This window comes from Dipodomys merriami, unplaced genomic scaffold (genome assembly GCF_024711535.1).
Source record: "Dipodomys merriami isolate MVZ:Mamm:240054 unplaced genomic scaffold, mDipMer1.0.p SCAF_202, whole genome shotgun sequence".
Taxonomy (NCBI): domain Eukaryota; kingdom Metazoa; phylum Chordata; class Mammalia; order Rodentia; family Heteromyidae; genus Dipodomys; species Dipodomys merriami.
The window spans coordinates 400,451-426,234 of record NW_027203405.1 but is presented as its reverse complement, the minus strand read 5'-3'; the positions used below and the strand labels follow the sequence as shown (position 1 = coordinate 426,234).

Here is a 25,784-nt window from a genome sequence, read left to right as displayed (position 1 = left end):
GAGCTGGCTGGTGGTGGTCAGACGCGGGGGACAGGGGGGCTGGGGGGCAGGGGAGACATCCCACAGCCAGGGTGGCCGTGGCTGCCTGAGGCCGCGCGTGCTCTTCGGGGCCTGTGCCGCCCAGCGGGCCCTCCACTCCCGGGCTCACGTGGTCCTGGGGTCTCAGCCTCCTGAGCGGAGCCACTGCACACAGCCAGACCGAGAGTGAGCTGCACACTCCAGTGTGAGTGAATGCAGGAAGTTTATCTTGAAACCAGCCCAGCGAAACCCACGTGGAAGCTGTCTGCAGGCTGACCTCCTGCTCCGGCGGACCCCACCCGAGGACCGCGTCCCGCAGGGTCTGCACGCCAGCCCACCCCAGTCCTGGCCGGCCTCTGGCAGGAAACGATCCTGAAGACGTCGGCTGGGCCGTGGCGGGACGCTGGCTTGCCGGCTTTCGGGGAACACGAGGGGAGCGGGGCTGGTGTGGGCAGAGGCGGGGCCTAGCAGGCCGCTGGAAGGGTCTCACCTCCTGGGAGCCCCACAGTCCAGCACGCCCCGACACTGCAGGGGGACAGAGGCCACGGCGGCGGGGCCCCCGGCCATGGCCCCGCGCTGTCCCAGGTACGCCGTGGGAGGGGCGTGTCCGGGCAGGCTCCTCTACCTCCAGGGGCCGTGTGCAGACCCAGCCTAGGACTGGACCCCAGGACCCTTGCTTCATTGGCTGGCATCCGAGTGCACAGGGATGCTTGTCTCACATGCACCCCGAATCCCGGTGAGACCCCAGGCTCCAAGCGGGAGCCCTTCTCCCCGTCATGGACTGGGTAAGACTGCACCCGGGGGGTCCTGTCACCCACCACCAACTGGCCGTTCTGCGCGTCAGACAGCAGCGGGGGCAGGGGGGGCAGAGCCCGGGGCTCAGCCGGAGCCATGGCTGCTGGCACGTGGACATTTCCATCCCTGCCCCTCCATCCTGACCAGAAGTGGGCCCTCACCGGTCAGCCCCACTCCGGGGAGGCTGGGGTCTGGACGGGGGAGTGAGGGGTGAGGGGCTGAGGCCTCTGCAGGGCGCACCTAGGAGCCCCTCCCCTCCGCTGGCCCTGGAGGGGGGAAGGCACCGGGCTGAGGTCAGCTGTGCGTGTGGGGGGGGGTCCCAGCCCAGCCCAGCCCCTCCGCTGCCTGGCAAGGCCATCCAAAGCCAGCCGTCCCGGGCAGGAGGGCGCAGTGAGGCTGATGTCAAGCCCAGCTGCCCAGAGCCCTTCCAGCCGCCGCCGTGGCCGGCTAGGGCTATGGCTGGGGCCATGGCTGGTCAGCTGCACAGCACCCACCGGGCTCCGTCAGCGGGACGTCCTGTGTTCCTCCTGTGGCTGGGCGGGGTCACCCTCGCCGTCCCCGGGGACCGGCTCCTCGGCGCAGCCCCCGCCCTGAGGCAGCTCCAGCCGCTCGTGCTGCGCGGCTCCCCCAGCCCGCCGGTCCCCGTCCTGCTCCTGGGGGCCTGGCGGAGGGGCCTCCGGCTCGGGGCCCGGCCCTCGGCGGCTGCCCTCGCCCCGGCCTCCTGTGGGACGTGCTTTTGGCCCCTGCACCTTCTGGGTCCTGGCAAAGACATTGAGAGAGATGTGGCATGAGATGTCAGGGCAGCCCAGATTCCCGCGTGCCTCAGTGGTCCCAGGAAAGCCTGTGACGGATCCGGCTGGGCGAGGGGTCCACCCCGCATGCGGGCCGCCAGCCCCAACTCTGTGGTGCGGGGGTACCAGCTGCCTGGGGCCCGGGCACTCCCTGCAGCTTGGTCAGGCTGGGGACAAAGGTCAGGGAAGAGCAACACAGGTCGGAGCAACCTGCTAGCCTGCGAGGGGGGAGCGGGTGCGGTGAGAGCAGGCGGGGCTCGGCAGGGACCACGTGGCATGCCTGTGCCAGGCGGGCAGTCTGCTGTGTCACAGCGAGCACAGGAGGTCTGCCCCCCCCAGGGGAGACGGCAGCTCCGAGCGCACGTGGCGGGCAGGGTGTCCAGGGTGAGCTTGGTCGGCTCCCCAGGCCTCAGGAAAGGCTGGGCAGCCCTGCGGGAGGTCAGCCTGAAGCCGGTGGGTGGAAGGGGTGGGAATCGGGGAGTTCACAGGAGGCTGGGAGTCCACCCCCTCCAGGCCGACCCCTAGTCCTGAGCCACACGCCTGCAGCAGGGAGAGGCCGGGCCACCGTAGTGGCTCCTGGCACCTCGCGGGGGGGCTCACCTCTCCCGGCCCGGTGCGGGTGGCCCTGGGGGCACGAGGGTCCTGCGGATGTGCTCTCGAGATCGGATGTCAGCCTGGAAGACACAGACGGCTCAAAGAGAAGCGGAGCTGGGTCTGGGCTGCCCCCAACACACCTGCCCACCCAGAAGCTTTTCACAGGAGCCCACTCAGGGCCCAGCAATGGGAGCAGCAGCCCCACTGCTGTGTGGGTGCCCGGGGGGCAGGGGCAATGACAGGGCCTGAGTGGTTGGCAGGAGGCAGGCTGAGCGGGGCTCCGGGCTCCTCCCTGGAATCTCTCAGGGAGAGACGGCTGGGGTCATGCCGTCTCACCCCTGGTGTCTGCTGTGATCCCTGCCCATCTCTAGAGGCCGGGGCCCGGGGGCAGGGGAGGCCAGGCGTAAGCAGGAGCCTGACTGGTGATCCTGGCCTCAGGAAGCCTCTGACCCCAGCCCAGATGGGCTTAGCCTGGAGGCATGTGACACGTGGGATAAGAGCTCCTCTCCTGCTTAGCTAATGGAGAGTGGGCACACGTGTGCACGGGCAATGGGAAGTCCTGCCAGCCAGCAGCCCAGCCTGGCAGGGGATCCTGGACCTGGCACCAGGTCTAGGGCCCCGTGGGGTCTGGGGCTGTGCCAGGGCGGGCACTTTTGGAGCAGGTGGCATGCATCCTGCAGCCACGGGCCTTTCTCAGCATGTGTCTCCATTTGGCAGGCTTTCCTGTGGTGCCAGCCTGCAACCCCACCCTGTATCTAGAGGTTCAAGGTTATTACAGAAGGCTGACCCCTCAGCTGCTAGGGCAGGGCGTAGCCAGAGGCAATGGCCGGCAGAGGCCTGCCCAGCAGGTCTGGGACAGTGCAGCCGGGTGCTGGGATCTCTGGGGCTTTCTCGTTAGGCTCCCGTGATGGGGTGGAGGAAAGGACTGCTGGGCTGAGGACAGGACTTAAGAGCTTTCAGAGCTGCAGGCCCAGCAATAACCTGGAGGGGCGGAGGGAAGGAAGGGGAGAGGACTGTTCCTGAGGGACACCTACAACCAATGGCTACGGCGGTGTGCAGGCTGCTGCTGCCCTCTGGAGGCCGCACCTGCACCTGCAGCCAGGAAGGCCCCAGGCACCCTGGGCTAACCTGGGGCTGACGCTGGCAGGCCAGGCAAACCCAGCATTTCTCTACTGACTCGCAGCTTTGGTAGTCGAGGCCCTGCCGGTAAGGCTTGAAATTTGACGCGGCTCAAGGCCAGCAAGCTCTGACCTGCTTGGCAGCTCCCTGAACCGTTTCTTGAGCACATCTAACACCTTCCTGCCTCAGGGTCTTTGCAGATGCTATTCCTGCGGTGGACTGCGCTACTCTCTTCCTTCTCTAGTGGACCTCCTCCTAAGGGTGGTCCCTCCTGGGTCCTCTCTCCACCCACGGGCCTGGCTGAGGTGCCAGCTTGTGACTGCTCACCACGGCCAGCACGTGAGCGTGGCTCAGCAGTACCGATCCTGAGCTCTAGCCCCAGATGCCTGGCATAGCCGTACCCCAGGGGCCTGACGGGTGCCCCTGGTCCAGCCCAAGTCTTGTCTAGCATGAGCCCTGCTGAGGTGACTTGTCCCCTGAGGGCTGATTGGAGGATGGGGCTTGAGGCCTGAGCCCACACTGCTGGGGCTTTGAGCAGCGGTGTTGGAAGGTTGAAGCGGATGCAGGGCTTGAGTGTGGTGCCGTGGCCGAGGCTTGCCAGTACACCAAGGATCAGTCTCCTACCACTGCTCTCCCAGCTAAGGGTGGCGCGTGTGCCACCGCCACCAAGGCCCGGCCAGGGAGCGCCTACCTGGCGCACTGGCTCGGGGACCCGGAACCTGCAGCAGCGGCAGGTCAGGCGCACGGCTGTCTCCAGGCTGGTCTTGTGGCCCACAGAGACGTAGAGTGGCTTGGAGCTGCGGTCATGGCTCTTCAGGGCCTGTGGGTGGGGAGCAGGCAGAGCGCGGCATGGACATTTCCCTGTGTGGCAGGGCGAGCCTTGGGGGCTTCAGGCTGGGACAGAGTCCTGGGGCGGGGCGGCATGGGGGGGGGCTGGGTACTCTGCAGGTCAGATAAGGGTAACTCAGCCAGGGAAAGCCACACACATCCCCTGCTGGGCTGGGTCAGAGAGTCAGGGTGTGAGCTAGGCCTGTGCACCTGTGCGGGTGGGAGCGGGTGTGTCTGATAAAGCTCTTTGACCTGGAAGCAGTTTAGGGCAGAGGCATGACACTCACCACTCCCAGGACAACCCCAGAATCTCCTGTCAGAGGAAACTTATCCCCCGCAGCCCGCAGAGTTTGAATCTAGGAGATGGGGAAAAATACTTGTAAAATCATTTTTTTTTCTTTTTGTCAGTCGTGGGGCCTGAACTCTGGTCCTGGGCGCTGTCCCTCAGCTCTTCAGTTCAAGGTGAGCGCTCTACCACTTAAGCCACAGTGCCACTTGCAGCTTTTTCTGCGTATGGGGTGCTCAGGAATCGAATCCAGGGCCACATGCATGCAAGGCAAGCGCTCTACCACTGAGCCACCTTCCCAGCCCCTTAAATCATTTTGTCTTGGTGAAGCGCTGAAGGCAAGTCTCTCAAAACGTAAACAGGACACATTGTTAAACAAACTATACAACTTGTGAGTGGGGATGGGAGGGAAACACCAGGGGCCAGTGAGGAAGGAGCAACACTAACTCTTAAACCAGGAGCCAGAGGCTCACTTGTCATCCTAGCTGTTCTTCAAAGCCAGCCCAGGCAGGAAAGTCCATGAGACATCTCCCATAAATGACTCAAAAAGCCGGGAGTGACTCTGTGGCTCAAGCACTAGCTTTGAGCAAAAGCAGCTCAAGGACAGTGCCCAGGCCCAGAGTTCAGGCCCTAGGACCAGAAAAAAGAGTACTGTTTACCTGACTTATGTAACTCTACCCACTCTATACATCATCTTTATAATAACAATAAGAAATTAAAAACCCCACTAAGTAGTAGGGCTGGGCACAGGGGTACGAGCCTGTCGATCCCAGCTGCCAGAAGGTAGATGCTCACTGTCCAAGGCCAGCCCTGGGCAAAAGTGCAAAAGCCCATACAAGCCGCTGGAAGGTGGCTCTGTGGTGGAGCGCTCGCCTCGAGCTGAAGAGCTGAGGGACAGTGCCCAGGCCCAGAGTTCAGGCCCCACGACTGTAAGTAACAGAGCCCCTGGCTAGCAAGCTTTGGACCTCAAGGCCCTGATCTTAGAGAAGCCAGAGCGATGCCCAGGCAAGGGCCAGGTCTCAGGCCATCAGCTTGGCCAGGCTCTGCGGCCAGTGGTCTCAGAGAAAGGGTGGCACTTATCCAGAGCCATTGTACCGGCGGGCAGAGGCAGGGGGAGGCGACCTACCAGTGCTGGACACTGCCCTGAGCTCAGGCTTCCCCTGGCTTCCTCTCCGGCTAGGATTTGGGCACATGCGAATCAACTCACAAGCCTCGTCTTCTGAGTGGGGGAAGGGTGGGCTCGGGAATGGGTAAGGCTAGGTCCCTTCAACTTAACACGTTTCCTAAGCAGTGTTTGCTCCACACAGGTGTGTGCGAGCTAGAGCGACAGGTGGGTCTCTGCTCGCAGTCCTGAGCTAGAGGAAGTGTGGGTGCGGCGCTGGAAGGCGGGGCACAGGGGCGTCCAGAGGACGGGTCAGTGAGTACTGCTAGAGGCTGGGCTGTGGAAGCCCCTGCGGGGAGGTGCAGGGGCAGGGTGGAGGCAGCAAGGTCACCATGGCAGGAGCTGGGAGAGGAGGCAGGGAGTCCCGAGGGCTGCTAGCCATGTGCTGGGCCGTGGAGAGCACACCAGCAGGCCTGGCTGGAGCCCCGAGGCTGTCCGTTACCCAGTGTGAGCTGCGGGGTGGACGCCGGACGCTCCTTACCTTCTCCTTGTGCAGGGTGTCGTTTTCCAGCCCGTCCACCTGCAGGAGCTTCTTGGCCACCCCAACACAGGGCAGCCCTGTGAGGACACCGAGGTGGCAGGCCACACCGAAGCCTGCCAGGAGGCAGAGGGGTCAGGAAGCAGTAAACCAAGGGGCCTGGAGGTGGGCGCAGGACATGGGCAAACCTGGAATCTCCTGTCTATAAACAGGAGGGCACTGAGGCTCCAAACCCACCTTGAACAAGGTGCTCTGGCCTGACTGGGGAGAAGATCCTTCCCCTGGCCCCCTAATTTGCATTCCCACAGCCGTGGAGGGCAGACCCGGAGGCCTGAGAGCAGCAGCGAATGAGGAAGGAGGCGGAAGACCCGCGTTGGGCGCCGACTGGATAGGTACAGCTGCTCGCTAACCTCAGCCATCTCACCTGGGCCCGGGTCACCAGACATCAGTGGGGCCAAACACCTGGTGCAGTGCAGGCTGAGAGTGGGGTGTGGCTACACTGGCCTTGGGCCTGGGTGGCAGCGCCCAGAGCTGGGCGGCAGAGCTGCGGGGGTGAGGGGCAGGCAGAAAGGGTGGGATGGAGGGGAGCCTCCTTTGGGGTGGGGGACACCGAATGTCCTGACAGTAAGTACACACACGTCCAGAAAGCATGTGTCAGTGGTAGTGATGTCATGCAGGGGGCATGGGAGACGTAGCGCCCCAGTCTCTCCCGCAGCACCCCGTGTTGCCCTGGGAGCAGGGGTTACCTCGGGGGTGCAGCAGCCCGTTCCCATCCACAAGAAGGACCTGCGGAGCCACAGGGGGTCCCGGTCAGACGAGCCTCTGCTCTGTACCTGCCCCGGGGCGCCGGGTGGCGAGGGGCCGGCAGGGCCTTCCCCCTCAGCCCCAGAAGCGAGAGGCCCTCTGGCACCTGCCTGGGGCATGAGGCCTGGCTCTGTCTCCCGCAGCCGCTGCACCAAATCCACCAGGAAAGGCACCTCGCGGAAGGCCAGGAAGCCGGAGATGTAGGGGGCGGTCAGGCTGACCATGCGGCTCTCCTCGTGGATCACCTGGCGCCAAAGCCCTGAGGTCAGCAAGCAGCCCCACGCACCCACTCCTCCACGGTCCTCCCTCCCCCAACCCCACCTCTAGCGACACCCTCCACCCCTGGAGGAAGAGGGTCGACTCACAGGTGCTTGCCGGGCCTGGCGTGGACCCGGCGTGTGTGTGGGCTCACCCTCTCCCCAGCCAGGATGCGCGTGTCTGAGGGGCTCTCACCCACCAGGAGGGCTTAGGGCTTGGTCTCTCTGGCTAGGTGACCAGCCTCAGCTCCACTTGCTCCTGGCCCCTCCTCATGAGCTGGATGCCCCGCTGGCCTCCCTGGTCTGCTGCCTGGGCGCTTCAGGCTCCAAATCAAAGCCCCAAAATGTGCCTGGGTAAGTGGGCCACAAATGGAGGGCACACTGTTCTTGTCAAAGGACCCTGGGGGGAGGCTGCCAGCGCAAGCCACAGAGGAAGAGGTGTGCAGTCGTTCAGGAAAAGGAAGGCACGCCCCTGGAGATGGACAAGCTGAGAACGGCAGCGCTCAGGGCTGGGGGGGCTCAGAAGGACCAACTCAGGCTGCGAAGCAGCGGCGCGCAGAGGTGTGGACCGGGGACAGCCTTGCTGTGGGCGCTCGGAGGGGCGGACCAGGGGGCTTTCCACACAGCCTAGGGACCACGGAGAGGCTTTAGAAGGCCGCCAGCCACGGTCCTCTGGGCTCCCCTGGCAACCTGCCACGGGTGGAGCATCACTAAGGGCCTGCCCAGAACAGGCGCGTGCCGCGTCTCCTGACCCCTGGTCTTCGTGGGTCTCCCTGGCTGGATGGGAGATGATTCCCACAGCACACACAACTCTCTTTTATTCTACCCTCCAAATCTAGCTTCCCAGTCACAGCCCCCACTTCCCCTGGAGGCTGGTCCGGGCTGAAGAAGCCTGGGGCCTGTCCTCAGGACATTCTCAGTCATCACTCCTAATAAGGTCACCAAACTTTCCAATGACGCAAAGCGAGGAGAGTCCATGCCAATGGCAGCCGGGAGAACCTGACCTGTAACAAGCTGATGACTGAAGTCCACACAAGGTAACGCAGGGACACGTGTGCAGTGAAGTGTCAGGGTGACAGTGTCACAGGGTGACCGTGCCATAAACTTCACAAGCCAGAGAGATCAGCGAGGGAGGCCTCTCCCAGCTCGCCCCTCCCTGCTGACTGCACCCAGGCCTGTGCGCGCACACGGGAGAGCTGCCCAGGCAGTACAGTGGCTTAGCAAACATGGAGGCCCAGAGACAAAGGCCAAGCCAGAGTGACAGACATGGAAGCCGAAAGTAGAAAAGCCAATGAACAGACCAGAAAAAGAAAAAATGCAGAGCAGTTAAAGATTGAAGCTGGGCGTCAGTGGCTCACACCTGTCATCCTAACTACTCGGGACGCTGCGATCTGAGGATCATGACTTGAAGTTTGAAGGCAGTCCAGGCAGGAAAGTCTGAGATTGAGATGCTTATCACCTGGGGGGGGGGGGTGGGAGGGGGGAGATAAGTGAGCAAGAAAAACAGAAAAGGATCAAGGAGGACCTAGATTGTGCCTCAAGTGGTAGATCAGCCATAAGAGGAAAAAAAACAGAGCAAGTTTGAGGGTGATGGTGAGTTCAAGTCCAAGTACAGACTCGAAAAAAGAAAAGATTGACGGGCATAGGATATAGCTTTGTGGTACAGTGCTTGCTCAACACGTGTAAGGCCTGAGTCTTATCCTTAACGTGGCATTTGTATGCATGCGTATGGGCACATGTGTATAGAAAAGCTGGGCACTGGTAGCTCACACCTGTAACCCTAGTGGAACTATGGTTTAAGGCCAGCTGGGGCAGGAAAGTGTATGGAATCCTTTCTCAGCCTATAGCTGGGCAAGTGGCAAGCTCGGGGGATCTCATCTGTTTAAGAAGGGTCCAGGGCCTGCTGTGGAAATGTTTTCCCAGCCTGCGATTCTGGAATCTGTAGACTTTAACAGCTTTATTGCTATTCCAAGTGTTTTTTATTTTTTGGTGTTTGCAACTAATTTCAGAACACTTTCCAAGATACACCTGGACTTGACCTGGCCCCTCCCTCCCACAGCCCGAGGTAATCACCAATCCACTTTGTCCCTAGGGACCTGCAAGTGGAATCTGTATTCCTAAACACACTGCCAGGTGACCTATGGGAAGGCATTTGGAGCCCAGAACCTTCCAGACCCTTTTCTCATCTAAGCTTACAGCAAGGGACAAAGGCCAACCAAACGCTCAGGTTGCAGGTGTGGCACAGGGTGAGGGGTTGCAAGAGGACAGTGGAGAGGTGCCAAGTTGGCACATGCACTCATCCAAGCCGAGGACACAGACGCGGACGATGAGGTCTGCAGCCAGGGTATGGCGGGAGAGGACAGTGTTGACTGCTTCCCTGACAAGGCTACCACATGGGTGAAGAGCTTCCTCCTCCCCACCTTAGAAAGAAAAGTGGGAGGGTGGCCAAAACTGGCGGAGCTAGAGTATGGACAGGAGTGGTCTCGTCTGAGGCCTACAGATGAGCAGTGCCTATGCTGGTAAAAAGGTCTGCCTGGCAGAGCTACAGGCGCAGGAAGACTACGCTGGTGTTGGGTGTGGGCGAGGAGCAATGCGGGAGGTGAGGCGGCAGGGTAGGGCCAGCTCCTGAAGCCCTGGCTGTCAACAATCGACAGGCTCACTGCTTAGTCACGTACATAGGCTTGGGGAAGGATGTGTGTCTTCTACAAGCAGGGGCAGAGGCACTGCTGGTGGGCAGGTTCTGGCTCCTGGCATTGTGGAGTTTATGTTCTGGAAAGGAAACAGGCCAATTCCGTTCCAGTAAGATGAAGATGAGGATTAAGGCAGTTACGTGCTAAGACTGTAGCACACAAGGTGATGAGATTAAAAGGCAGGCCTTGGGGGGTGATTCTAGCATGTGAGGACAGGGAAAGGGTGACAGTCTGCAACCAGGAAGGGAGCTCTTTCCAGATCTTCACCATGCTGACCCCCAGATCAGTTAACACAGCCTGGAGACACAAATTTCTGCCCTTTATATAAACCACCCAATCTGGGGCATTTTGCTATAGCAGCCCAAACAGACGAAGACTCGTTGATGATAGCAACTCTTCTTGGGGCTCACTGGAAGTGTCTAAATTGGGCCCTGGAAGAGATGCCAGGCAGGTGAGGGCTACTTCAGGAGAGGAAACATGGCTGCAAAGACTGGAACTCAAAGCTGTCCAGTGGTGAGTGGAAAGGCTGAGGGTGCAGTGGGAAGTCTGACCTAGCAAGCGAAGGGAACAAATCAGACTCCATTGATGCTACACCGGTGAGTGTGCCCTTTGTTTACTACAAGATCACAGAAAGGGTGATAAAGAGCTTACACTGCTGTTTACAAAAACTGCTCTCCTAGCAGTGGGAACAAGCAACACCCGAGACAGAGGGTCGTGGAAGATATGGCTCAGTCCCCTACAGGATGACAGCAGCGCAGACAGAGGAAGATAGAGGAGGCAGAGAAAACAGCTGACATAGGAGGATGCGGCGGGGAGGGTCATGAGGGCACAGTTCTAGCATGGGCACCGGGGGCACAGGTGAACCAGGCAAGATGACAGTCAAGACCTGGAATCAATTTTCCCAATTCCCTTCCCCCTCCCTCCTTTTTCCTCGACATTTCACAAAATTCTACAAAAGGGCTGGAGGTGCAGTTCAGTGGCAGGTCATTTGCCAAGCAAATTTGGGGTCCCAAGTTCAGCCCCCAGCACCAAAGGAAAAAAAATTCCAAAAGAAACGCCATGCTCTACTCTGGCTTCGTCCCCTCTTGGAGGAGGCAAGTCCGTGCTGGGTCGGGTTACCTTGAGCTCTGGGTAGCTGAGCACCACCAGGGAGGCACAGGCGCAGGCACTGTCCCCTTTCACAAAGGACACATCGACACCCCCGACCCTCTGCAGCCCCGAGAAGCTGGGGTCTTGTTGCCACGGCTCTGTGTCCCAGTCTACCACGCGGGCCTTCAGCCAGGTTTGCTCCCTAGGAGAAAAGACTTGTCAAAGCACAGCAGGGACCAGGCTGAACTCTTGTTATAAATGTGCCTCCAAAACCACTAGAGTCACAACTGAAGATGGGAAAACAAAGAACTGTCTTCACAAAGCAAAAACCTACTTCTGCACAGAAGAGTGGAGTGCCAGCCAAAATTCAGGCAAGCCAGCACAGAGCAGGCGCCAGCTAGCGTCCTTTTATTCCCTAACACAGCAGGCCCTGCCCCTCTGCTCCAACTGGCCAAGCTCAGGTTCACAATCTGCTGATTGGCTAGTTTGAAGAGGCTAAGATGTATGTATTTACATGTTGACACCTGCTGTTAATTTCCTAGAACAATCTGTGATGTCTTAATGAACCCTCGGCTACTTTCTAGAACAATCTGAGGTGTGTCTTACACTGCTTTCTAGAACAATCTTAATTGCTCACACCTTCAGCTACTTTCTGGAACACTCTCACGTGTTTTAATTACACCCTCCTCTTCTTTCTTGAACAATCTGTGGCGTGTCTTAATTCCTCAGGACAAAACGCTCACACTTCAAAATTCTTTCCTTATCCGAAAGCATCTCCTCTTTCCCTTTTTTTTTTTTTTTTTTTTGTCGGTCGTGGGGCTTGAACTCTGGGCCTGGGCGCTGTCCCTGAGCTTCTCTGGCTCAGGCTGGCGCTCTACCACTTGAGCCACAGCGCCTTTTCTGTGTAAGTGGTGCTGAGGAATCGAACCCGGCAGGCGCGCCCAGCAGGAACGGTTAAGAAAATCTCGGGATTGACAGTGGAAGCGACCGCTGCTCACACTCCCTCCAATCCCCAAGAACGCAGACGGGGGGACTCGGAGGCCCAGGGGCCCGGGAAACCGGAAGTGAGGGCCCAACTTCCGGAGGCCTGGCCGGAAGCGGAGCCCGGGCCCAGCCGGGAGCCTCCGCAGCCGGGGCTACGAGGCTGAGGGGCCACGGGATGACCCCGGCTGCTGCGCGGCCTTCGACCCCATTACCGTTCCCACAGCGACAGGGTCTCCTCCGGAGGCCGTTCCGCGGCCTTCGAGTCCATGCTCGGCCTCCGACCTCTTCCGGCCGTCACTTCCGGCGCGCCCCGCGCGGCGTCCTCTGCGCTGCGACGCCGGCGCCCCTGGTCCGCCGCCGCCGCCGCCGCCGCCGGGGGGCGACTTCCGGCCCCGCGGGCGCCCGCCCCGGGTCCCGCCGCCGTCGGCGCTGGGTGTGGGGAGCAGGCGGAAGCCCCGCGTGGACTCGGGGCCCGGGCCGGTGCCTGCGGGAGCCGGCCTCGAACCCGTGGCTGGGGAGGGCCTCCGAGGATTTGCTGTGTTTAGAGCGACCGAACACCCGAATCCCCGAGGGGGCAGCGAGTGTGAGGGTCTGGGATAGGAAACGGTACTGAAGGGAGCCATGAGGCTAGGGGTGGCGATTTACAGCCCCTGGGAAAGGCTGCCTGGACAGGGCCCCGTTTTCTTTTTTCTTTGGTCGGTCGTGGGGCCTGAACTCTGGGCCCTCAGCTCTTCAGCTACACCACTTGAGCCACTTCCGGCCTTTTCTGCTTATGTGGTGCTGAGGAATCGAACCCAGGGCCTCATGCATGCAAGGCAAGCGCTCTACCACTGAGCCACCTTCCCAACCCCGAGTCCCACTTGCTCAGTACCCAGTATATACCAACCCCTGGGCTGTTTCCCTTCTGTTTATTTTCACCATGAGGAAACTTGGGGCTTAGAAAGGGCAACTAACTGGCTTGCCTGCTAAGCGTGTCAGCCTGGTCCTGCCCCACCCTGGGCGAGGATTGGTAACCGAGCTCTTCACAGCCAGAGTTCTCAGGAAGTGGCTGTTGTCTAGGGCGAGGTCATGGGCACTTTGGGTACAGGTGGTGATCGGGAAGGAGAACAGAGTAAGTTCACATGGGAAGGGCCGGGGGCTGCAGGCCACAGAGTACTGAGCTTGCCTTCCCCATTTCACGTTGTCATCATTACAGACAGCTCTCAAAACACCCACCATGTTGAAAGGAAGCGGCCGCTGTCCAGAATACCCTACAGAAAGGTCTGAAGGTGGATCCTGAACACTGCCGCACAGGCTCAGTCCATGGGCCAAGGGGTCAGAAAAGTGCACAATGCAGTATCAATGCTAGTTATCTTCACTCACTCAGATTTTGGCTCAAGGCCTCAATTTCTCCATTTACCCACGGAGAGCTCTCCCAAGCCCCATTGGTTCTGAAGCCTGGTGCTTTGTATCAGAGATGGTTCTTAATGGCACATCGGGGTATGTGGGTCTAACTAGAGTTGGATGACTTTATTTCACTGGGCCCTTTGAGCTGACACTTTTTTTTGGGGGGGGAGTCCAGTCGTGGGGCCTGAACTCTGGGCCTGGGCACTGTCCCTCAGCTCTTCAGCTCAAGGCTAGCGCTTTACCACTTGAGCCACAGCGCCACTTCCTGCTTTTTTCTTATGTGGTGCTGAGGAATCGAACCCAGGGCCTTGAGCATGCAAGGCAAGTGCTCTACCACTGAGCCACCTTCCCAGCCCCGAGCTGACACTTCTTTACCATGACTTTACTATTAGAAGTTTCTCAGTTGGGACTGCTTGAACATACAAGGATGAAGAAAATAGCTCGTGGCTGTCTGATCCAGTTAACTTGCACACTCATAATCATTGAAAAAAAAAGTATAGTTTGATGACTGCTTCTCCTCTACTGCCTTTATTCTTGATTACTAAAATGGAATAGGGAAACCCATTCCACAGTGTCATCATTACTCATGGGCTGCGAGAGCTGAGCCGTCTGCAATAAAACACATTTAGGCACTAGACCTGCTCTGGCTCAAGGCTGCAGCCTGTTTGGGGCTGGCTCCACCATGGACAAGCAGTTCTGTGCTCCTTTTGTCCAGGTAAAAAAGTTTATGTTCTCAGCAAAGGCATACATTTTGTGTTCTGAATTCTGTATTTCATGGATACAAGAATCCTGTAAGAACATTTCCATAGAAAACAAACCATTCTCAAATGCAGGCCAGCTGGATTCTTTGTGCTATATAAATGGAAGTACTGCCCACAGAAAAGATTCCTTTCCGGCAAAATTCAAGTTTATTAAATATGACAAGTACAATTATACTAGATATCAAAGTTAAGGCTTTGAAACAAAGCACATAAGACATCTTAAAAAAATCATAACAATGGAAAAAATTCTCAGGCCCAAGGAGGAAAAACAAATTCTAAGGAGATTTGACACCCAATTCCCACCTGCTAAGGTGTAGTCCAGTGAGAAGCTAAGTCTGAGCTGCTACCTGGCAGGGCAAGCTGCAGCGCTGCCCAGAGGTAGCTAATGTCCATTCAGAAGGCAGAGGCGTGGGAGGGCGTGGTCTGGCATGGTCAAGGAGGACTGTCATGGATCACTAGATGTGAACATGTCACTTCTCCAGGTCCCCCCACTGCACTCCCACGAGACACACAGTGGGTGTCAGCACGGATCACATTCCTGCCTGCTGTCACTCATGGGTGCTGTGTCCAGAGCCGGGATCCTGGCTACCAGTTGGTATTGTAGCTCAGGAGTAGATGGGCCTAAGAGTGGGTAAGTCCCTAACTCATTTCAAATTCATGTGAGGGTGTGTGTGTCACCTCTAGCTACATTGGCTGTCCTGATCTCACTGTGAACAAGGGCTAGGCCAGCAGGCAGGGGAGTTTGTCCAGACACATCAAAGATATCAAATTAACTTGACAAGAGACAGTGGTTATGAGAAAAGGTGGGCTGTTTTTCCTCAGAAGTGTGAATGATTTTGTACTGAGTCTCATCTTTGGTTCTGATTCAAATAAAAGACCAGATAGTTATATCCTTGGGATGTTGAGACATAACCAAGACTGTGTTTATTGGGCAAATGCTAGACAATCAGAAAGCTCCAAAGCATTGCCCAAGATGCACCTTTGATCCAAGTTTGTATCAATAAACTTTCCTTTAGAATCTGAAGACCTGAGAATTGGAAGGAGCTTTGGCTGCCAGTACACCCTGTACATTTTATCCAAGGGAAGCTAAGACTCTGAAAATATCCCAGGCTCCTCCTAGTATCTGGCTCTGACCCTGAGGAGTTGGCAGTGATTTATTGTGGGCTGGCTCAGCTCTTGTTCATGAGGCTTTAAGGCGTGTTATAGACACCTGGCTCTCCTTGGGTTAGTGAGAAGGTAGAAGGCACGGGGCACATTTTCAGTTTCTTGGTAACCAAGAAATATGGACAATACTCAGAAGTTAAAGAACTGAGAAGTAGACTTTGTATGTGTATGTGCGTGTGTGTGTGGCACATATGCTCAAACGGTAGAAGAGAAATGAGTAGCCTGTGCTTTCTTTTTCCTCCAAGTAGTGATGTGAGGAAGACGATCCTAGTGGTCACGAGGTAGGATGCTGGCAGGCTTGAGACCTCCGCACCACGGCTTTTGCCTCCCGGAATGCACAGGACGCAGCTGATTTCTATTGTTGGTCCTCCGCTCACCTCCTTCTGGACAGTACCCACTGAACAGTTGTAGAACACGCATGGTGTCCGCTTGCATGTGCGTGCCGCCTGGACCAGAGCTGCACCTGCACCGCTCCCGGGCGCTCGCAGTCACAGTCCTTGTGGGATCCAGGCTGATGGGAAGGGAGCAGGGGCCATCCTACCGTCTCTGCCGCTCCTGTTTCCGGGTGGCGGCTGCTTTCCACACTGAGATGCAGCTGGACATCGGGATCTCTTCCGGGAACTGGGACTCCACTTCCGGAAGGGGTTCACTCTCTTTATAAATCATGTAATTTACCAGAGTTTCCTTTATTCTGCCAAGAAAGAACAGGAGGTGGTGTTTATAATGCAGTGGGCCTCTTTCTGTCACTGATGCTAGCTTGGTGCTAAGGGTCAGCTAAATGCTGGGCTCCTGACGTGGGCTGGATGCCACACTCAAGGCCTGTTCTCAGTAGAACAAATTACTATGTATTTTGTAGTTAGAATTGTTGTTGTTGGTTGTGGGGCTTCAACTTGGGGAGGAAGGGCGTAGGGGTGGGTTGGGCGCTGTCCCTGAGCTCTTTTTGCTCAAGGCTAGCACCTTAACCTCTTGAGCCCCAGCTCCACTTCTGGTTTTCTGGTGGTTTATTGGAGATCAAAGTTTCATGGACTTTCCTGACCAGGCTGGCTTTGAACCGCGATCCCCAGATCTCAGCCTCCTGAGTAGCTAGGATGACAGGTGTGAGCCACTGGCCCCTGGCAGAATCTCTCTCTCTCTCTTTTTTTTTTGGTCAGTCATGGGGCTTGAACTCTGGGTCTGGGCCTGGGCGCTGTCCCTCAGCTCTTCAGCTCAAGGCGAGCGCTCTACCACTTGAGCCACAGCGCCACTTCTGGTTTTCTGGTGGTTTATTGGAGATCAAAGTTTCATGGACTTTCCTGACCAGGCTGGCTTTGAACCGCGATCCCCAGATCTCAGCCTCCTGAGTAGCTAGGATGACAGGTGTGAGCCACTGGTGGCAGGCTCAGGATCTCTTTTTTTTAATCCCAAGAGACTAAAACCAAAGTGGGCAGAGCTGGGGTGTGCTGGAGAGGGCCCCACACTGGAGGGCCCCACACCCCGGCTCCAGGCCTGAGGCGCGACCGGGTGACGCCGCACCTCCAGTGGGGTTCGAAGCTGCTGTGGCTCCTGAGTCTCAGCACCATCATCTCGTGCAGCTCCAGGAGGAAGGCATCCAGGCCTGGGCGGTTCAGGAAGGCCTGGAGAAGCCTGGCGTCCTCAGGGCTGAGGTCTGCTTTGAACTGCTGACCGAGGTCCCGGAAGGGGTCCTGGCGGGGAGGACAGACAGGAATAACCGTGGGGGAAAGCGGGGTACAGCTCCCTCCATCCAGGGAAGGCAGAAGCCAGACTCACTTTCTTGAGGTGCAGGAGCTGCTCCGACTTATATGCCGAGAGGAACTGCCAGAGGGCGATGGTGTGTTGCAGCTGGCATTTGCTCAAGGAGGCCTGAGGGGAGCAGAGCGGGCTGGAGGTGAGGAGCCCCGGCTGCCCACCCCTGTACACCAAGGAGTCCATGCCCAGGTCTGCTCTGTGCAAATCCCATTCGCCGGGGTGGCGCACAGCTGTGCCTTCACAGAGCACACAGGAGTCGCAGGTGCCCCGGTGGGGCACTCAGCCGGGCGCCTGTCTGACTTCTATCCCTAGCGTGCAACGTTCATTTTTTTCTTTCCGTGCCAGTACTGGGGCTTGAACTCAGGGTCTGGCACTCTTCCTCAGCTTGCTTCACTCATGGCTGATGCTCAGCTACATCAGCCGGATCTTGCTTTTTGCTGCCTAATTGGAGATGAGATTCTTGGGTTTGTCTGCCTGGGCTGGCTCTCAGCCCTCAGAGTAGCTAGGATTACAGGAGTGAGCAACTGTTGTCCGGGCTTCCAGAACACAGTGTGCATACTCACCTCCCCCTTGTGGGGGCGCCCGCCTCCTTGCTCCCGGGCAGGAAGCAGGAGACTTACTTTCCTAGATGCCTCAGACAGGGCCTACCTTTAGAACCGGGGTCATCTGATCCCTCATTCGCAGGACCTCTTGGACATACACATCCAGCTGCATGTTGGGATCTCCTCCAGCTGTGCTCAGGAAGCCCAGAGTGACCTCGACAACAGACAGCGCTTCACAGACGTCGCTGTAGGACTGCAGCTGCCCGATGGTGCTTGTGGCCGAGCTGGGGAGGGGGTGCTGGGAAAGCAGAGGCAGGACAGGGGTGGCTGGTGGGCTTCTTGTTTCTTGCTACTGGGAAGAGCTTAGCTCTGTCCCCGCTGAGGGAGGCCAGCCCTCCAGGGACAGGCAGTGTTTCCTGACTTCTCACAGAAGCAGACTTGAAATGCACCTCTCAGAACACCCAGGACGACAGTGCGGCCGTGGTGGCCACCCATCTCCCATCACCCAGCCCTACACGCCAGCGCCGTCTGCCCGCCTCTGTGGGGGACACGGGGCCCATCAGAGCCCCTGGGACTCTGGTGTGCACGGCAGACACGGGGGACAGGGTAGGGCTGCCCTCGGGAAGTGGCCACCCTGCAGGAAGCAAGCATCGTCAGGAGCACCTGTTTCATTTTGTTCTTGATGCCCATGAAGAGAAGTTCATAGTTCCAGTCATGTCTGTATACCAGCGTGGGGATTCCCTGCCATGAGAGAGAAGAGAGGGGTTTTGGAAATTAAATCTGTACGGGGGGTTTCCACAGATGACAGATAACGCCCTTGGTGACACTCCGTGGCGGCACGGGCCAGCGCCGTGCGGCACAGGAAGCTCTCAGTTGCGTCTGGTCTGTCACACTTTCAGAGCAAGGGCACAACAGGGAGCCCAGGCTACCCACCGTGGCCCCAGACACTGCCAGCGGAACGCTCTGCGTCCGGAGTGCCCACGCCAGGCATCTCGTTGACAGCCACTATGCATAGATCACAAACAAGGTTGTCACCTCTTGATGACAGGCCTGTCAGCGTGAATAAAAACTGTCTGGCTGAGGACAACAAGGAGGACTAAGTACACCTAAGCACAACATATCTGACTGGAAAGAAGGATGGGGGGCAGGGGTAGAAGTGCCATTAACAATGGCTGAAAAGGGGCTGGGAGGGTGGCTCGGTGGTAGAGTGCTCACCTGGCACGCATGAAGCCCTGAGTTTGAGATCTCAGTACCACATATACAGAAAAAGCTGGAAGTGGCGCTGTGGCTCAAGTGGTAGAGTGCTAGCCTTGAGCAAAAGCAGCTTAGGGACAGCGCCCAGATCCTGAGTTCAAGTCCCAGGACTGGCAAAAAGAATGGTAGAAAACCCAGACAGAAGATCTAGGGATGTGGTTCAAGTGGTAGAGCATATACCTAGCAAGCATGAGGCCATGAGTTCAAACCTGTCCTGCCAGACGTGGAGTCTGTGAAGACTCAAGGTTCCCCAGGGGCTTTGTGGCTCACATCTGTGATCCCCGCTACTCAGGAGGCTGAGACCTGAGGGTCGTGGTTCCAAGCCAGCCTGGGTAGCAAAGTCCATGAGACTCTTATCTCCAATGAACCACCAGAAAACCAGGAGTGGTGCTGTGGTTCAAGTGGTAGAGTTGCTAGCCTTGAGCTGAAGAGCTGAGGGACAGCGCCCAGGGTCCAAGTTGAAGCTCCATAATCAACAACAACAACAACAAAAGACTCCACATGGGACTGAGGTGGAGATGGACACGCAAGAGACACCGTGTGTACGACATGCACACGCGTGCACTCAGCAGCACGGCCCCTACCCTGAGCGTCAGCCTGGGCTTGCCCTGGAGGAAGCGGCTGCCGATCTGCCGCTGGATCTTCTCCAGGTCGAAGTCCTGCAGGGTGTCCCCGCCCTGCTGCACCTGGTATTGGCAGTTGGAGAGGATCAGTGGCATCAGGTCCCGCTCCATGTCATAGCTGACCACGTGCAGGTCGGTGACCTCAGAGGCGTCCACTGAGTAGCTGAGGACACAGGAGCAGCTCCTGGGTGGCAGCTCGTGCCCTGAGCTGCAGGGTGTGTGGATCCCGCTCCCATGTCTGCCCTCAGGGTCGGGGGGGGGGGGGCCTGGGGGACTGGGGTGGAGCTGGCTGGGGAAGGCGCAGGTGCTGGCGGGCGGGTGAGGGTAGGGGACGGGGTCTCGGGCTGTGCGCATACCTGTTGTCTTCCTTGAACTTTCCCATGATTTCATTGTGGAGGCGGATCAAGTAGCGGACTAAGGCAGTGGAGCAGAGGCCCAGGCCCTGGGGGCGTGGCAGGATGACCTCAAAATCGCTGTCCAGATCCAGGTCAGAGCAGCAGTAGTCTTGGGGTAGCTTGATTTCCCCTGGAAACGGCAGGGTGGTGAGCGGCGTGGCAGGGCTCTGTGCCATTCGGGAGGCCCTGCAGCGAGGCCAGGACGGGAGGCCCGCTCTGCTGGCCCGCTCCCAGGAGCACCAGGGGTTTCTGGCGTCAGCTCTCTTATTCCAGGCCTGCCAAGGCACCCCTGGCAGAGCCAGGCTGGGGAGCGGCCTGCAGGACGGGCGCCGCTGCGCATGCTTACCGTGGGTCTCCAGGGAGCGCCGCAGCGCGTTCCACGTGGACAGGAAGATGGCGATCCGGTTGTGGAGCAGCTGCCGCAGGCCATCTGTGAAACCAAACGCCTGGCGTTGGAGCCCAGGGAGAGCGAGCCCCAGCCAGCTCCCAGTCACCCTGCACCCAGCCCTGGGTTCCCCACATCACCTCCAGCCAAGGTGGAGTCAGCGCCAGGGGAAGGCGGGCAGTCTCCGGCTGCGGAAGCCCACCGTGGGTGCGGGGCTCAGGACCCCTCCGAGTGCCCGTTAGCCTGCACCCCTCCGGGGGACCCTTTGGTTAAGCACCCCTCAGAGCGGGGGGCAGAGTCATACCTGAACTGTGACTGCTAATAAAGCCTCGGATGGAACTGAATTCCACCTCTGGAATATTCTGGAAGCGTTTCACTAGATCCCTCTGCAGCGCCAAAATCTCTGGCAAGAATTTCACCAGCCTCAGTTCTGCTTCCTGGAGGGAGGAAGCCAGAGGAAGTCATCGGGCGTATGACTGGGACCGGCCGGGGGCCCATGCGGGGGTTTACCCCAGTCGGAGGGCCGTGTGTCAGCACGAGACACCCCGAAGCTTGCAAGTGGGAGGAAAGATCACCCCAGTCTTTCTCCAGGCACCTGCAAGGGCTGGGAAGAGGTCGTGCCCGGGGCGGAAGATGAACAGCTAAAGCTGACGCGTGGACGTCAGAGAGAGAGAGAGAGAGAGAGAGAGAGAGGCTCCGGGTGGAGGGCTGAGCCTCCAGCCTCAGCCGACACAAAAATCAACTGAGACAGATCAAAGCCCAAACATAAGACCCCAAATTCTGGAACTACCAGAAGAAAGTGGGGAACACTTTAAGGCATTAGGGTAGGCAAAGATTTTGTGTCAAAGACTCCCAAATTTGCACAGGAAACCAAAGCAAATATTGACAAACGAGATTCCATCAGACTGAAAAGTTTCTGAATGGCAAAGGAAACAAGTCATAGAGTGGAGAGGGAGCCTCTCCCATTTGCCCATTATCCATCTGACGGAAGGCAAATATCCAGGAAATATATTACGGATTCAAAAACTTAACAACAGCTGAGATCTGAGGATCGAAGTCCAAAGCCAACCCAGGCAGGAAAGTCTGTGAGACTCTTATCTCCAATAAACCATCAGAAAACCAGAAGTGGCGCTGTGGCTCAAGTGGTAGAGTGCTCGCCTTGAGTCAAGAGCTGAGGGACAGTGCCCAGGCCAGACTGACCATAAAAAACAAAAAAACAAAACAAAAAAAAACTAAACAAAAACACCTAACAAAAAATGAATTAATGATCCAATTAGAATCCCATTCATTTTTTAAAAAAATCACAGGAAGAGTAGAATCCAATCCATCAATGGGCAAAGGACACTTCTCAAAAGCAGAAATACAAATGATCAATAAGTATTTGGAGGGAAAAAAACCTCATTAACCACCAGAGAAATGCAAATCAAAGCTACAATGAGGTATTATCTCGTAGCAGTTAGAATGACTATTACAAAACAAAAACCACCTCCTAAAGTGGGTGCTGGTGGCTCATGCCTGTCATCCTAGCTACTCAGGAGGCTGAGATCTGAGGATTGTGGTTCAAAGCCAGCCTGGGCAGGAAAGTCCATGAGACTTATCTCCAATAAACCACTAGAAAACTGGAAGTGGTGCTGTGGCTAAGTGGTAGAGCGCCTGCCTTGAACTGAAGAGTGCAGGGACAGCGCCCAGGCCCAGAGTTCAAGCCCCATGACCGACAAAAAAAAAAAAACACCTCTAGGTAACGAATGGTGGCCGGCCTGGGCATCTTCCACAGGCCTGGGGGGTCTCAGCATCCCCAGTGTCTATGAGAAATCCCAGCTCGAATCCTGCAGTCTTTCTTTGATTTCCAGGAGCCTTGCTTCCTGCGTGTTTCTCCTGTGAGTTGGACAGGTCTGCAGCCTTCCACGGTCTCGCCGACACTTTCCTGCTACCAACCTTCCGCTCAGAAGTACAGACAGGACAGGCTCACCCTGAACGTGGTTGTGGGGCCTCCAGGTCCCCAGGAGGATTTGCACGGAGGAAGGAAGGGCCACGGACGCACAGCCAGACCTACCTTCTGGAGGAACTGCCAAAGGAGAGGCACGGTCTCTCTGCCATTTTTCTGTTCCACCACGTGCTGTAGATACTCCACGGTGATCCTCTTCCTGCAGCTCCAAATCTTGGAACAGTGAACCACGCTTTTCCGGGGCAAGTGCGGCAGGAAGGTTGCTGGGTCTCCGTAAATGATCTTAGCCACGGGGTCGGAGCTGATCCGCTCGTCCTGGCTGATGATAGCATTCACGTCCAGCAGGGTTCTGTCGAGATGCTGAAGAAGAAAAGGACATAAAAAAAAATTCTGGTCACTCTGGGACACCTGGTGACCTCACCGGAAGCCCGGACCATCTTGACCGTCACTGGGTGTTCGCTTTTGTTACAATTTATGGGAGTTTTGTTGTGGATTGTTTCCTCAAAAAAGGCAAGACTCAGAAACGTCTATTTTGTTGGCTTTCTTTTATGTTCTGAATTATTTTCTGAAGTTCAGTTATTCTCAGTGCTGTCCGTCTCTAACAGAGAACTTTCCAGTCTATGGTATCAGTCGGTGTATTTCTGGTGGGTCTCTACACAACAGTTTATTATTATTTTTTTATCTTTTACTCTCATGCCCTGTTGTAAGAAATAGTAGGGAAAGGTCAGGTGCTGGTGGCTCACACCTGTAATCCTAGTTACTTAGGAAAGTCTGAGATTCTCATCTCCAATTAATCAGGAAAAAAAAAAAAAGCTGTGGGCTCAAGTGTAGCGTGCCGGGTGTGAGTGAAAAGCTTAGTGAGTACCAGGCCCCGAGGTCAAACCCAGTGCCGGTGCACACACGCACGTGTACGCGCATGCACGCACACCTACCTTCAGTTCAGGTATAAAAAGAGCTTCAATGTGTTTTTCCCAATTGTTCCTCTGTCCTCTGGTTGACCATTGTGCATCAAAATCTAATGGCCCTGTAAAGAAAATAAAAGTGTATAGGCTGCCCAGGGAACAACAACAAAAAGCACCCCCAAACAAATGGATGGCACGATGGCCCTAGCTACTTGGGAGGCTAAGAAAGGGGGCCCGTGGCTTGAGGCTAGCCTGGGCAGAAGCATCTGCGAGACTCTTCTCAACCTATGGCCACACAGGAGGCTGCAGCTGGGAGGAGAGTGGCGCCAGGCCCGTGCAGTCAGCAAAGTCTGTGAGCCTCCACCTCAGCGGAAGCTGGGCACGGTAAAGAACATCGATCCTCCAGGAAGAGAGGCCTCCGGCAGGCAGCCGTGGACCAGGAAGTGTCTGGGCAGAAGTGAGACCCCATCTCGGAAAGGATGGGTGAAAAACAGCGTTGAGGGTGTGGAGCATCACTAGGCACCTGCTTAGCAAGCACAGGGCCCTGAGTTCAAACCCTACTACTGCACGGGGCGGAGGGGGACACCCCAAGGCCCAGAAACAAAAAAACAGCAGCCTACCTATGGTAAGTTCTGAGTAATCCATCTGGTGCTAGTCCTGGGGGTGGCCTAACAGCTTCCTAAGGTCACCAAGTATGTGACAACAGCCACTACTGCCACCACTGCCCTACTGGTTTTTGTGGGGACCCCTCTGACCCCCAAGACTAAAGCCCTGAAGCCATTCTGAGCAGCCCCACAGACGCCCCACCTCAGCTACTGTGCCCCCCGAAGCCAGATCAGACTGGCTGGTCGCGGGCAACGTTGTTTCCTAATAGCTATTATCATTGCTGTTTTAAAATAACATGATCACTTCAAGGTCTGGAGTCCTGGAACTCAGAGTGAGATACCACATAAACAAACAGGTAACTTTGTCTTCTCTTTTGCTGGTCCTGGGGCTTGAACTCAGGCCTGGGTGCTGTCTCTGAGCTTCTTTTGCTCAAAGTGCTCCACCCCTTGAGCTACACCTTCACTTCTGGCTTTTGGGGGTCCGCTGGAAGAGTTTCATGGAATTTTTGCCCAGGCTGGCTTTGAACCATGAGTCTGAGATCTCCACCTCCTGTGAAGCTGGGATTACAGGTGTGAGCCACCAGCGCCCGGCTCTCACTGTGGTAATTTTAGAGGAGCTTTTTAGGGCTGGGGATGTAACTAAAAGCTTGCCTCACATCCTAGCTTTGGTTTCAGTCCCTAGCAACGAAGCTTTTTACAATTGATCAAAACAAAGTAAAAATTACATTAGTAAGTGCTATTGTTGAGTATCTCGCAGGCCTGTGTGTGTGTGTGTGTGTGTGTGAGTCATGGGGCTTGAACTCTGGGCCTAGGCGCTGTCCCTCAGCTCTTCAGCTCAAGGCTAGCACTCTACCACTTGAGCCATAGCACCACTACTGGTTTTCGCGTGGATCAGTGGAGATAAGAATCTCAAGGGCTTTCCTGCATGGGCTGGCTTTGAACCATGATCCTCACATCTTGACCTTCTAAATAGCTAGGATGACAGGTGTGAGCCAGCAGCACCCGGATCTTTTCTTTTCTTTCTTTTTTTAAAAATGGATTTAACTGTTCAGAACACCTAGTGCAGCAAGCCCAGTGTTTTGCGGGTCACCCATGGTGGACATAGAGGCCTGGGGCCACGCACAGCTCTCGTATTTTCAGGAAAGCCGATGCTGGGGAGAGACCGATTGTTCCCCACATCGCCTGCTGTGGAGGACCTGCCCGATACACAAGGTTAGTTCCCGTGTGCACACCTCTCCCCGAGGCAGCGATGTCGGGTCCTAGCCAGGTGTGGGGTGAGCGGAGGGACAGAGGAGCCGCGCCAGCCTCCGGGGTGAGAGGTGTGTTCTTGTGACTGTGAGCCACGGGGGTGGGGGAACTCCTGTTTCTTGGCAATCGTGCTACAGCCCCATACCTAGCTGGCCCGGCGCTGGCCCGGCCCGGCCCCGGCCCCGGCCCCGGCCCCGCGCTATTACTCTGGCTGGAGGCGGGGTGTGGCCCCCTGAGGAGGCTGCGCAGCAGGACGTGCACGGCGTGCGAGGTCTCGTCGGCGCCCTTGCCCAGCGTCTTGGCCAGCCGCTCCAAGTCCCTCAGGATGTGCTGCTGCAGGAAGCCTGCGGGGTCCCGCACCGGGGGCTTGATGATGCTCGACAGAGCCTGTGGGCGAGAGCCGGACGCGGGTGACGCGCGTGGCTGCGGGCAGTGTGACACGGCCGCGGGGGAGGTGGGGAAGGGGGGGAAAGCCAGTGCCTGCTCCGGTGTTAGCTGTGGGCGCCCCCCACACCTGGCCTGCTTTGTCTGCCCTGGGCAGTGGGAACTTGGAGGAAGTCCCCAGAGCCAGGAAGAAGGCAGAGGCAGGGGGGACCCCCCGCAGCCTCCCCGCGCCCCGGTGTGGACCGAGGACATGGAGCCGTCCTCAAGGAGAACGTGAAGCGCCAATACACTTCTGCTTAGGTGCTGGCGCCACATCGCACTCTAAATGCATGCAGCCACTTGATGTTAAAGATAAAAATAGGTTTCCGGGCGCCGGTGGCTCACGCCTGTCATCCTAGCTACTCAGGAGGCTGAGATCTGAGGATCACTGTTCAAAGCCAGCCCGGGAAAGAAAGTCTGTGGGACTCTTATCTCCAACGAACCACCAGAAAACCAGAAGTGGTGCTGTAGCTCAAGTGGTAGTGCACTTGCGTTGAGCTGAAGAGCTCA

At 57.2% G+C, this 25,784-nt stretch overlaps 2 protein-coding genes across 3 annotated transcripts in view; both read right to left on the bottom strand.

The window, feature by feature from the left end:
- Positions 1-1,308: 1,308 nt before the first annotated feature.
- Endov (endonuclease V) lies at positions 1,309-12,229 on the bottom strand. The gene is made up of 9 exons (XM_070031600.1): positions 12,108-12,229; positions 10,942-11,113; positions 6,986-7,120; positions 6,818-6,857; positions 6,075-6,187; positions 4,433-4,501; positions 4,009-4,137; positions 2,205-2,278; positions 1,309-1,572 (listed from the first exon to the last, which is right to left on the bottom strand). Exons 1-9 carry the CDS (start codon positions 12,161-12,163, stop codon positions 1,317-1,319), a joined length of 1,044 nt encoding a protein of 347 aa, XP_069887701.1. The 5' UTR covers positions 12,164-12,229; the 3' UTR covers positions 1,309-1,316.
- A 1,941-nt stretch (positions 12,230-14,170) lies between these two features.
- Rnf213 (ring finger protein 213) overlaps positions 14,171-25,784 on the bottom strand; it is a 96,032-nt gene continuing 84,418 nt past the window's right edge. For both annotated transcript variants that reach the window (XM_070031596.1, XM_070031598.1), the window contains 12 exons: positions 25,058-25,238; positions 23,029-23,120; positions 22,205-22,456; positions 20,456-20,588; positions 20,113-20,196; positions 19,728-19,896; positions 19,333-19,534; positions 18,158-18,235; positions 17,601-17,792; positions 16,974-17,066; positions 16,719-16,888; positions 14,171-15,897 (listed from right to left, as the gene is read on the bottom strand). In XM_070031596.1, coding sequence (XP_069887697.1) covers positions 15,744-15,897; positions 16,719-16,888; positions 16,974-17,066; positions 17,601-17,792; positions 18,158-18,235; positions 19,333-19,534; positions 19,728-19,896; positions 20,113-20,196; positions 20,456-20,588; positions 22,205-22,456; positions 23,029-23,120; positions 25,058-25,238 — 1,800 coding nt within the window. In that variant the 3' untranslated portion in view covers positions 14,171-15,743. The remainder of the gene's footprint in view (positions 15,898-16,718; positions 16,889-16,973; positions 17,067-17,600; positions 17,793-18,157; positions 18,236-19,332; positions 19,535-19,727; positions 19,897-20,112; positions 20,197-20,455; positions 20,589-22,204; positions 22,457-23,028; positions 23,121-25,057; positions 25,239-25,784) is intronic.

Excerpts from the sequence above, each read along its gene's own strand:
- Endov (XM_070031600.1), bottom strand. The coding sequence starts at position 12,163 with ATGGACTCGAAGGCCGCGGAACGGCCTCCGGAGGAGACCCTGTCGCTG. Across the intron at positions 4,502-6,074 it reads ACACCCTGCACAAGGAGAAG|ATTCAAACTCTGCGGGCTGC; the intron begins GTAAGGAGCGTC and ends CCCATCTCCTAG. Across the intron at positions 4,138-4,432 it reads CTGGGGTTGTCCTGGGAGTG|GCCCTGAAGAGCCATGACCG; the intron begins GTGAGTGTCATG and ends CCCCACCCACAG.